We start from the raw sequence: 12,424 nt of genomic DNA, 5'->3' as shown, positions 1-12,424 counted from the left end.
GCCGCCTGGAGGCGTACCTGCCCCCCTAAGGTCCTCTCTCGAGGTGGTCGCTTTTAAATTGGAAGCAGGAACGTAATGGAAACTTCCACACTGCTCTCGACATCTTCATTTTGACCTTCTCACCTCGCTTTGGTGGCTGTGAAATCTTCCCACGCCAGGGCTGCGGCGGCAGGCCGGTGGGTGGATGGCAGCGGGAGGGAGGCACAGAAGGAATTCTCCCCGAGCGAGGCGGGAGGGGCGTTGCCCCAGGGTTTCAGCACCCCCGGAAGGTTGTCTTCCCGCCCCCTCCCTATCTCAGAAGGAAGCCAGCGACTGGAAAACCCCAAACGTGTTTTGCGCCCTCGGCCACCCCCAGGCCGGTGTCCCCGGGCGCGGAGATGCCATTACACCTCACGTGATCCCCGCACTGGGCCGGTCCTTCTCGAGGCGTCTCGCGGGGTGTTAATTAAAGGTCACAACAAACAGACCTGCGGGCTCACCAGGAGAAATGTCCTCCCGGGAAATGAAAAATGACACCCCGGAGCAGCCACGTGTGGAGCCTGGCATATGCCGGTTTCCTGCACTCCCCGGCGCTGCGCCGGGGGTGGCGGGGCGATCGGACAGGGGCGGTGGCGGGGTGCTCCCGGGGCTCCGCAGGCCCCAGGCGCGGGAAGAAAGGGAAGGAGGGGTGCCGAGGGGACCGACCGGGGAGCGGCGAGGCGAGGTCAGCCCGCACACACCCCCTTTCCAGGCCCGTGCGGCCCGCGCTGCGCGTGTGCACCGCGGAGAATCCCTCAGTTTCCCCTGCCCGGTGGCGGCCAGCCTGATCCCGGGCTCACCTGGGCCAGCCCCGGGCGGCTCGGCACCTCCCAGCTTGGGGCTCGCGGGGCGGGGTGGGCGGGCGAAGGCCCGGGGTCCTCTGGCTGTGGCTGGGTGGGTGCCCCCTCCCCCCGCCCCCGGCCGGCCGGGGGTTGGTAGAGCGATTCCAGAAAAGGTTTGCCGGGCAGGTCTAGGAGAACAAAGGGCGGGGGGAGGACCCGGCATGTTTGTGGACTTGTTTGTGACTCAGTCCCTTTTACACGGCGTTTCAAAGGCAGAACTGCAAGCCTTGCCAGGAAGAGAAAGAACTTGGGGGCGGGGAGGCTCGGGCGCATTTCGGTCCAGCCCTTTCGCTCGGCGCTGCCCCTCCGCGCCAGGCTCGCGCAGTGGCGTTTCTCTGGGGCCCGGGCCGCGGGCCGCTCTCCAGTAACTTCGCCGCAAGGGGCGAGATTTACGACCCCCGCCCCCCGGCGCTCGCCTCGCGCTGTCAGGCGGGCGCGCCGCAACATAAAATGGATCCCGGCCGGCGCGGCGGCGGCAGCCAGGCGGCGGGCTCCCGGGCGGCGGGGCGGCTGTTCCCGAGGCTCCGCGCTGAGCCGGGGCGCACACGCGCGCGCTGACCGCCGCGGCACCTGGGCCACGCCGAGCCGCCTCTCCCTGCGCTCGCGCAACTGTCAGGCCGAGCGGGCTGGCGGATATTGGCTCCGCGACACGCCGAGGCTCCTCCCCGAGTCTGGATCTTTATATTTTGGGAGAATTTCTTTGAACTCAGTTACCGAGCTCCGTGAAGGAGGCAAGTTCCCAGCGCCGGCTCGCCGGCGGGAGGCGAGGCGCGGCGAGGGCTCGCCCACCTTCTCCGCAGCAGCGTGTGCCTGGCTGCCCTCCTCGCTCCCCTCGTGGAGGAAAACGGACCCACTTGGCTGAGGAAAATGCCAATTACCTGGTTGTGACCGTGAAAAGAGAGCGTGTGACTGGAGGAGGCAGAAGAGGATGAGGAAAAGCATTATTTGAAGAGAAGAATAAACCAGCCACTCCAACCCGTTCTGCAAATTAGTGCTATTACTTCTGGGCTGCATTTGCTCTGATTCTCCCCACCCCCAATTAAGAAACCTTGACTTGAGGTCCAAGAGGCAGCCTCCGACAACGGGGGGGACCCTTCTGGGTTGGAAGACCTTTTGCATGTAGCGTTGGTGGAACATTGAGACACTCTCCTCTGGAAAAGCCACCATGAATTCGGTAGCTGGGAATAAAGAGAGGCTGGCGGTCTCCAGCAGGGGCAAGAAATACGGGGTAAGTTGTGACCGGTACAATGCGGAGGCGCGTTACCAGACCCCCCCGCCCCCCGGCCGGAGTCCCCCTTTCCGGGCGCCGGGCGGCCCCTCAGGGCGACCCCGAGCTCTCCTGCCGCTGCAGAGGCGCCTCCGCCGGGCGGGCTGGGCGTGCGTGCACGGAGGCGGGTCCGCCGGCGAGGACGTCCGCACACTCGCCCGGCCCTCGCAATTTTCTCAGTCCTCGCGTTCCTGGCGGTCCCCGCACCCCTAACTTTTGCGGCATTGGTGCACTTCCAGGCAGAGTTAAAGCCAAATGGGAAGGGGGTGTCCATGAATTCGCAGCCGTTCCTCGGGGTCATTGCCCTGGAGCCGGGAGCGCCTTGCATTTACCTTCAGGATCCGGAGGGCTATACCCCGAATGAATAAAAATCCAGATGCCCCCCACCCCACCCCCGCCCCCAGCATAGCGTCTTCCAGCATCTTGAACTTGGGCTTTTTCTGGGATGGGTGTCGGGTTCAAAAGCGCGGGGCTCTGACTGTATGGGTCCCGCTGTAGAAACCCTGGGAAGCCCTTGAGCGGGCCCTCTCCTCCCGACCCGGGGAGCCGGAACCCACTTAAGGACGATTAACGGGGCAGATGTAGGCAGATTCGGCCGCAGGGTTCGGAGCGGTCCCGAACGCGCGCCCCTTGGCGCTCGGCCGGGCCCTCGGCGGCGCGCGGATCCCTAGCCTGCGGGAGGGCGCCCCCGGCCCGGCCCAGCCCGGGGGCTCAGGAGCCCGCCGCCCTGCGGCCCCTGACTCTGCACGTCTCCTCCGCAGGTGAATGAAGTCTGCTCGCCTACCAAGCCCGCGGCGCCCTTTTCCCCGGAGAGCTGGTACCGGAAAGCATACGAGGAGTCGCGCACCGGCAGCAGGCCCACCCCCGAGGGCGCGGGTTCGGCGCTCGGCTCGTCGGGGACCCCGTCCCCCGGCTCGGGCACCTCGTCCCCGAGCTCCTTCACGGGCTCCCCGGGCCCCGCTTCCCCAGGCATCGGCACCAGCTCGCCGGGCTCCCTGGGCGGCTCGCCGGGCTTCGGCACCGGCTCCCCGGGCTCGGGCAGCGGCGGCGGCTCCTCCCCCGGCTCGGACCGCGGCGTCTGGTGCGAGAACTGCAACGCCCGCCTGGTGGAGCTGAAGAGGCAGGCGCTGAAGCTGCTCCTCCCGGGGCCCTTCCCCGGCAAGGTGAGCCCGCGCGGGGCCGGCGCAGGAGGCCGGGGCGGGCGGCGGCCGGAGGGGCCCGGGGTGGGGGGAGCCCTCGCGAGGCGGTCCCGGGGCACGGATATGGGAGGTGCGCGCAGGCCTCTCCGATCACTGGGTATACGCCAGCTCATCCGTCCCGCTGCCTTCCACTCCTAACGGTTAGCCCGCTGTGCTCCTCGCACCGGCCGGGACCTGCTGTTGGACCTGCGCGGGGCGCCCTCCCCGCAGACCCTGGGCCCGCGCGCCTCCAGCCGTTGCGGGGCGGCAGGTCCAGGGACAGCCGGCATCTGCTCGCGGGGGCTTCATCTCTGCGTCGCACGGGCCCTGCTGGCCGGCGCCATGGAGTCCCCTCCCCAGCGCCACCCGTGATCCTTCCGAACAGGCCCGTGGGAGTGGGAAAAGCGAGCCGATACTTAGGGGTTGGCGTGTCCCAGCGCCTGTTCGTGGGCCTCGGTTCCCAGGATGACAAAAACGGAAGCTCATACTCGAACGCCGGCATGGCCCCCCTCACATGCCGCGTGTCCGCGGCAGGACGATTAGGGGTGGGAGCGCCCGGGAGCCCAGCACGGCCGCCCCTCCATGGCAACGCTTCGGCGTGGTGTGTGCGGGGAGCCCCCGGAGTGGAACACAATGCAATTGTGTTTGCACGGTTGGGTCCAAGTACTATCAAACGACAATATTTACTCTTCCATTCAAAGAGTTTTTATCAGTGGTTGGAGAGAAATATCGAGAAAACAGAATGCATAGCTGTGGGGGTTTCTGACACTGCTCAGTGGCGTTTTCTGATTTATATTTCTGTGACTTCTGAAATGAAATACTGTGATTTTGAGTCGTGAAATTTAGCAGTAACTGCATCTGCTTGCCTCATCGGCTTATCCAAATTCACACACATGAATGTTTTCATAGGCAAGGGTTAAATTAAATACCCACAGAAGTTGTAAAAATTTTACATGTGGAAAATTACCACCCAGAGAATTGGTTTTATGAATCCCAAATTTATCTCAAGAATAATTAACTTGTGGATTGTTGTCTGGATGCCATTTTTGTAGTTTGATAATAACTGTGTCCAGACTCCCTGAGAACAATCTCAGGAAATCTAAAAGCTTATTTCCTATTTGCATTCTGTATTCTCCAATTTAACACTACATCACTCACACATTTATTTGCTCTTTTGATCATTTATCAATAGTCTCTGATTTCCTGTGGCATTCAGGGCACTGTGTCAGGCACAGCAATGAAATAACCGGTATCTACAGTCCTTGTCCACATGGAGCTTATATTCTAATGGGGGATACAAACGTTGACCACAAAATGCACAATTCTTAATTTGTTCCCATTTGCCGTGAGTGCTTGAGAGGAAGAGCGTGGGGCGCTGTGAGATGGTACAACTAGACTAGACAGTCTGCTAAATTTTGAAAAGCCTTGGTTCTTAAAAGGTATCATCTGATAGGTGGCAATCCTAGTAAGTTGCAATCTACCAAAGCATTCTAGAACATTCGTGAGGACCTGTTCTTATAAGAGCTTGTTGCTGTTGTTGAGTGCTCCTATGTGCAAAGGTAAATCAAAATCTACTCTTTTCATTCAAATGGAGGAGGGCAAGGAAACCTATAGGAAGAAGAAACAAATGTTTGAAATTCAAATGCATTCCTCCTGCGTTGTGGACTCATGTGGCAAAGCCGATTGGGGTTTTGTTGGAAGCACCTGGAAAATCCATTCCCGGTGTTACAGGAGGCAGTTCAATATATTTGCCAATTGTCTTTGCGTGATGAAATTAAAGTGACCCTGGGGGACTGATGAGGGATCTCTGAACCTCAGTGCTCTGCACCACCTCGGTATCACCCAGTGCCACAGTTGCCAGGGTGCACAAGGCTTAGCCAGATTGCCTCAGTGTTAGTCATGAGGTATGGGGCCTCAATTTTAACTACAAATCTTCTGCATGTCTCTGGGAATAATAATAATAAAAGTTCAGCTTTTTTCCCCCTTCTTTTTAAAGCATTGGTGCCCTCAGATGAGGTACAATTTCCATTCCCCTCTTAAAGCCTGCAGTACTTTAAGGAAACACATGCTGTGTTCTCTTGAGCACAATGGATGGAGGCCCATGGACCTTCTCCCCAGGGCTGGATTTATGAGCAAGCTCTGGACCTCTGTAGCCCTCAGGCACCAAAAGAGTTAAGTTTCATTAGCCCAAGAGATGCCAGTGTGACTCCATCATGCAGTTTGCCCTGGAGGGTTAGAGTCTAGAAGATAAAGGCATGTTCTTGAGGAATAATTAGCAAAAAAACAAACAAACAAACAAAAAAACAACAAAAAACATTGTGATTCACTTAAGACACTTAGTGGTATTTGGGAAATATTTTCTTAAATGGAGTACTAAACCCTTCTAGGTGGTATTAAAAGTCTCCTAGGTGGATATTTAGAAGTCAGAGGCAGAATGGCACATCTGGGAATCTTACGATTTTAGGATGGTTTTGGTTTTAGTTCTTTCTCCACTGCTGATGTATTTTGTGACCTTGAGTAGATCCGTTTTTGTCCGTATTTATAAGTTTCTTTGGAGAAAGATGTGGGGTTGTTGATGATTATTAATTAGCCAAGATCCTGTTAGATTTATGTTTTATAGAGTTAGGGGTTCTCTCACAAAACATTATCCACTCTCAGTTTCTAATTTCATCAGTACATTTCCCAAATATCGTACAGCTGTAGGAGTCCTCACCAGGCGCTCATTTGTAGGTAGCAAGCCCTATTGAATCCCCCCAGTTTTGTCTCCCCCCAGTTGGTTAAGGAGAGGACGTGAGTGCTGGCGAGCCCATTGGGGGTGTCTGGCCGGTCCCAGCAGTTAGACAGTGGCTCTGGTGGCCTGATGAGTGACCGCCCTATTGAGTGCTCTTAGGAGTCACGTGACTGCAGGAGACCCAGGCTTCAGGGCTAAAGGCAGCAGGACTCAGAGGTTTCTAGGTCAGGTAACTGTGCCGGGTGGGGATGGTGTTAACTGAGGCAGGAAACAGGAGGAGATCATTTTGGGAGTGGCTCAGAGGGAAGGACGATAATGGGTTTGGTTTTCCGTGCATTGAGTGTGAGGTTTCTGGAAGGAGGCAGGGAGTGGAGGCAGATTGAGGAACAGCACAGAATCTGGAGTGTAGCAGTGGCACCTGTGAGCTCGCGCACCTGTTGATACTCTGGATTTGTCCCTTCAAATAACAGCTTGCCTGGGTGAGTGAAGATCTGTGCCTGGTGGCAGATTGTAAAGCATTTGGATTGACTTTTATTACCTCGTCAGTAAAAAAAGTACCCGCTGGGTTTATATCATGTCTTTTTCTAGGACTGGTAAGTAGAAGGGTCAGATAAAAGAATGTTGATTTGTAAAGTGTTGGGATTTGCAGTAAACACAGTCCTTTTGCCTATGGTAGCGTTCCAATGTGTAAATATAAAACCATTTCGGATCCACTGGCGTGAGTGTCTTCCCTGTTTTACACACAGTCAAGGCACTAAGCAGAAATAAGGGCCAAGGAATGAATCTCCCATTTCGGGGCCATCCTCAATCATCCTGATAACAGAACTTTTGAATTGACAGTGTAAGCCCTAAGAAACATCAGCCCAAAGGAATTCCCTGGAGTGGGCAGAAATGTTCCAGGTTGGAGATGGGTCTCAGGCATCTGTTCATTTCCATATCAATACAAGAAAATCTTTTATGTAAAAAAAAAAAAAAAAGATCCAGAACATTCTTATCTGATTTTTTTTCTGTCAGGTATTCTGGGTCCATTTATGCCCCAGAAATATCAGGAAGCTTAGCCAGCCACACTGAGAAGGGTGGCCAGGAATCACAGAGAAGAAAGAAAGGAATGTGTCAGAGGGGTTTAAAAACACCAAACGTAGGCTCTAAATAGCCAGAGTCCAAGTAAGTCTAGACTTGGGGAATATGTGTGTGTATTTCTGTATTTTCCCAGCTCTGAAACGGGTATGAAAAAAATAACTCTATGGAAAAGTTCCTCCAGGAGCCATGGTATGATTTTTTATAGATACAAGATATATTGCATTTTAAATGCTTATTAATTATGAGAGATGTTTATCTGAAATCTTTTCAAGAACACATGGTGATTTTCAGAATACGTTATTTGAATCTTCTGTTTCAGAAATATTTTTGATGCGAGATCAGCTAATAGATAAAATCAGTAATGAGAACATTTCAGAAACATTTTAGGGATTCTAAAAACATTCCCAGTAGAGACACGTGAGTGGTAATCTCTTCCTTTGGGCTTAGTGAGCCATGGAATGATGGCATTTCATTCCACCAGACTTTTAATTGTGAACCAACATGGTCAGTTTTTATAGTGACTTAATTCACTTTGTAAAAATCCCTGGGCTGTAGTAATGTCCTCCACATGCATCGCAGATAGGATTATTGCATTAGAAATGTGATTTTTAAATGGCTGAGGCTAGTAATTTGTTAGCATTTGGAAGGTTTACGTCAATAATATTTAGGCAGCGTGAGTTGCCCTTTGGCATCTCACAGGTCGCGCCATTCGTCAACTAATCCTAATGGTGATGGTAATGATGATGGTTATAAATGGCTAGCAGTTATTGGCCTTAGTACGTGCTGGGCGCCGTACTTGGGTATGCCTCCCCCTCCCCCCGTGCATTAGATCTCCTGTAGCAAAGTGAAGATGATCCCCGTTTCTCTACCTGGGAATTCCAAGTGATTGATGTGGTTCAGGTCACAAAAAGGAAGCCTGAGTAAAGACGGAAGGAACAGAGAAATCCAAGGAAGTTTTCCACCCCAAATCCCTTGAGGGTCACTGTTAGGATAACTGCGTGAGTGGGAGACCACCACCCCCCCCCACCTTGAGAGAGAGAGAGAGTTAGGATTATTTTTTCCTGGGCTCACAGAGGGTAGCATCACTTTTGGGGGGGGTGGGAAAAAATGTCAGGATGGTGAGCTGAGTAATTTTCTTGGCTGGAATGTAACGCAGGGGGAAAGGAACTTCCTCATCTTTCTATTCACTCACTTGAGACTCCTCTGTTGCCTGCCCTTTCTGGAAAACCCTGTTGAGGTGGGGGGCCCTGCGCTGACCTCCTAAGGGGAAGAGTCCTCCAGGGGAATGTCTCGGTGCCAGGTCTGTAGGGCTGCCAGACTTCATCTCTGTTTTGTCCTGGCAAAGGTTGCAAGTTGGCTGGCATCTGTCTGTCAGGGTTCCTGGTCTCTTTTCAGGAATCTAGACTGATTTCCTTTTTAGTGTCTTGAGCCACGGGCTGACCACAGCACCTTTTCTTTAGCTTCTTTTTTTTTTTTTTTTTTTTTTTAAATAACCTCCTGTATGGGCTTACTGTGGTATAGAAGCACGGTTTCGACGTGTTCTCGCCGATCTATCATACTTACGTGCACCAGTCCGAAATCTCGTAGAGTGTATTTGAATAGGTGCCAAAGGCCAGGGAATAAACCTGTATTCCCAAATTACGTTAAAAATGTTTATCAAAGGGTACCTCGGTGGCTCAGTTGGTTAGGTGTCCAACTCTTGATCTCAGCTCAGTTCTTGATCTTAGGGCTGTGAGTTCAAGCCCTGTGTTGGGCTCCATGCTGGGTGTGGAGCCTACTTAAAAAAAAAAGTTTATAAAAATACTGAATCGGTTTTTATCCATCATTCTGCTTACTGCCCTCTTTGGGATGCCCCAGAACCCATGTAAGAAAGTTGGATTTCAAGTCATGGTTACAAAGGCTGTCTGCCTATCACTTCTAGGTTTCAAAGGACTTCCCTCTGTTTTCTTTGAGTATTTCTATGGCTTCCTTTTAAATGTTTAGATGTCTGATCCATTGGGAAGTTATGTATAATGAAAGGTACATATCAATTTTATCTTTTTTCTAAATGTCCGTAGTTGTCACCAGACCCTTTATTAAAACATCCATCTTCCCCCCACCGAGCTGAGATACCATCATTATCATAAACCAATTTTTCAGTTGGACTTGGGTCTATCTCTGGACCTTCCGCTATGTGCTATTTGTCTGTCTCATCATGTGCCAGTTCCACACTATTTTATTTTTTTAGATCTTTATTTACTTTAGAGAGAGAGTGCATGTGCACGCGTGGGGGGGAGGACAGAGGGGGGAGGGAGAGAGAATCGGAAGCAGACTCCATGATGAGTGTGGAGCCTGATGTGGGGCTCAGTCCCACCACCTTGAGATCTCGACCTGAGCCAGAACCAAGTTGGAAGCCCAACCAGCTGAGCCATCCAGGCGCCCCGGCACTATCTTAAGTACAGAATCTTTGTGGTAAGCTTTAATATTTGGTAGGGCTAGCCCTTCCTCTCCTAAACTGCACCTTTCCTTTCTGGGAGTTTCCTGGTTATTCTTCCTGTTTTCCCATATGAACTTTAGAATCAACTTGCCTAACTCCAGAAAATAATTATTTTAATTGGGACCATGTTAAATTTATATGTTAACCTGGGGGACATTTGGCATCTTTATGATGTTGAATCTTTCCCAAGCATGTGGAATGTTACTTCATTTGAACAAATCTACTTTTCAGCAATTTTCAAGGTTTTTCTCCTATAGACTTCGTGCATTTCTTGTTAAATTTACTCTTAGGCACTGTATCTTTTATTGCTATTGTAAATGAGCTCTCCACTTTCATCTTCTCTTCTGATAACTTTATATATAAGAAGGATATTGATTTTTATATTAACTTTATAGCCTATTTATTAAATTCTATTAATGTGTTCATTAGTTTGTAAAATTGGTACTCTTGAAATTTCCAAAAAGAATTTTTGAAATTGAAATTTCCAGAATTTATCTGATACAAGTAGAGATATCATTACTCTTTTCCTTTGCTGTTCTTATTCCTTTAATGGTTNAAAGATTTTATTTATTTATTTGACAGAGATAGAGACAGCCAGTGAGAGAGGGAACACAAGCAGGGGGAGTGGGAGAGGAAGAAGCAGGCTCATAGCGGAGGAGCCTGATGTGGGACTCGATCCCAGGACCCCGGGATCACGCCCTGGGCCGAAGGCAGACGCTCAACCGCTGTGCCACCCAGGCTTCCCTTCCTTTGCTGTTCTTATTCCTTTAATGGTTTTCTCTTCTTTGTTACATTGATTCATGCCTCCTTTACAGTGTTAAATGGTGTTGATATAGTTGACATGTGTACGGTTTTCCCCATTAAGGAAGATGTCGGCTTTTGGACTGAGGTGTACATATAAGTTTTACAAATTAAGGAAGTATCCATCAACTCCTATTTTATTTCTTGTTTTTAATCAGGGTGTAATGTTTTGCCAAATGTGTTTTCAGTCTTTAGGGAGATGATCATATGATTTTTCTCCTTAGATCTATTAATATTGTGAATTATCATCGTTGATTTCCTAATAATGAGCCATTCTCACATTCCCATGATAAACTCCACTTGGTCACAATGTATTTTAAAAATATGCTGTGGATTGGTTGTGTTAATATTTTATTTACTCTCTTTGCTTTCGTATTCATGTGCCCAGAAGCATTTTTGATTCCTGCTCGTGTATGAGCTGCAGTGCTCTGCCACGTTGTAACCAGGGTACAAAAAAGATGAAACTTCCTGCCCTGGAGCAACTCCCAGTCTAGTTTAGAAACTGACAAGGAGCTGGAGTTGGAGAACAGTGTCAGAAGTGCTGGACCACAGGCCAGGCGGGCTGCCAGGGAGCAGAGGGGAGGCCAGAGCTCCTTCAGCAGGTGGCTGGGAGTTCGGCTCATGGAGTGCAGGGCAGCTTCGGCATCCAGCCGGAGGGAACGGCAGACAAACGCATAAGAAGGTCGTGCACACTCAGTACCCTCTGGGGAGATGCAGGGGTGCGAGTCACCATAGCGCAGCGTGTGCATGGGTGAGCGACGCACTGGGAAGGTGGCTGGGGTTAGGATGAGTGGCCTTGCAGCTGGAGAGTCTCACAGGACCCTGTAGGCCCTGGACAGCTGCTGATGGGCGCTGGGGAAGGGAACGAGGTGATCAGATACGCAGTTATGACAGGTTGCCGTGACAGTGAGGGGAAGGTGGGTTGAAGAGCGGTGTTGGGGAGCCCATGAGCAGGCCCCTCACCATGGCCTGGGGGATGGAGGGTACAGGCCTGAGCTAAGGGGTGGCAGCTTGGACCAGACGGATGTTGTATGTAGAAAACCCACAGGGGTGTGGGGCAGAGGGAGAGGAGGAGGATGAGGGCTCTCCCCGATTTCAGGCCAGGACAAGCGTGACACGCTCTCCATTAATTGAGATGGAGAGTACGGGAGGGGATAGGGCTTGTGTTCTTGCGGGTCTGATTTACGAGGATGGTTGTGGGTAATAAAATTGTTCTGGGCCCTGTAGGGCTTGAAGTGGAGTGTTCCGGTGGGTCCCCATGGGATTCAGAGCTGGAGATGCGGGTCTGGCGGATCCCTGGAGGGTGAGCTCTCTCCATAGAGTAAGGCTGTGGGCAGCGAGCAGAGCGTGGAGCTGTGGGACCAGGGACATTGAAGGCCACGCAGCCTGAGTAGCCAGGGAGAGTAGACCAGGAGAAGGGGAGGAAACTCAGAGAAAGTGGAGTCATGGAAGCGGAGAGGAGCAAGCTTCAGAGGGAGGCAAAGGTCAGATAGCTCAGAGAGATCCAGGAGGTAAGGGTGGGGGTTTCCCTTGATTCTGCAAGTCAGAGATCACTGGGGATCTTTGTTAGAGGGAGGAGGAAGGCAGGCGATGACCGTGTGTCCAGGACCGGGTGGAGAGGCGAGGGCATCCAAGGTAGCATTTGAGTCATGGACGACACGAGGAGGTTAAGAGAGATCCGCTTTTGAGGCTCTTAGGACCTTAAAAAAGAAAATCTGGGGTCAACAAACTAGGGTGCAAAATCAGGTTATGTCACTAAGTGTGTGACCTTGGGCACAACCTCTCTGAACTCAGTCATGCTCCTTCTTTCAGTGGTGGTGGTGATAGGATCCCATCGGGGTTGTTATGAGGGTCTGTGAAATTGGCGAGATAATATTCAGCCTTTACGTTCTGTTTTTATTCCAATGACTTTCTCTAGGAAGTTAACTTTTATGAAAACCCTGCTCCCTTTCCCCCTCCCCCCACCCCTCCTTCTTCTCTCCTTCCCTTCCTTCCATCCTTCCTTTCTCCCTTCCTCCCTCCCTCCCTCTT

The 12,424-nt window shown here is 51.8% G+C and overlaps 1 protein-coding gene across 1 annotated transcript in view; it reads left to right on the top strand.

Moving 5' to 3' along the window:
* The first annotated feature begins 903 nt into the window (after nucleotides 1-903).
* KIF26B (kinesin family member 26B) overlaps nucleotides 904-12,424 on the top strand; it is a 426,956-nt gene continuing 415,435 nt past the window's right edge. Inside the window, exons 1-2 of the mRNA XM_034667636.1 lie at nucleotides 904-2,088; nucleotides 2,889-3,290. Of these exons, the coding sequence (XP_034523527.1) occupies nucleotides 2,026-2,088; nucleotides 2,889-3,290 (465 nt within the window). The 5' untranslated portion in view covers nucleotides 904-2,025. The remainder of the gene's footprint in view (nucleotides 2,089-2,888; nucleotides 3,291-12,424) is intronic.

This window comes from Ailuropoda melanoleuca, chromosome 8 (genome assembly GCF_002007445.2).
Source record: "Ailuropoda melanoleuca isolate Jingjing chromosome 8, ASM200744v2, whole genome shotgun sequence".
Classification (NCBI taxonomy): domain Eukaryota; kingdom Metazoa; phylum Chordata; class Mammalia; order Carnivora; family Ursidae; genus Ailuropoda; species Ailuropoda melanoleuca.
The sequence above is the reverse complement of the archived record's forward strand: the minus strand, read 5'-3'. Positions and strand labels throughout refer to the sequence as shown.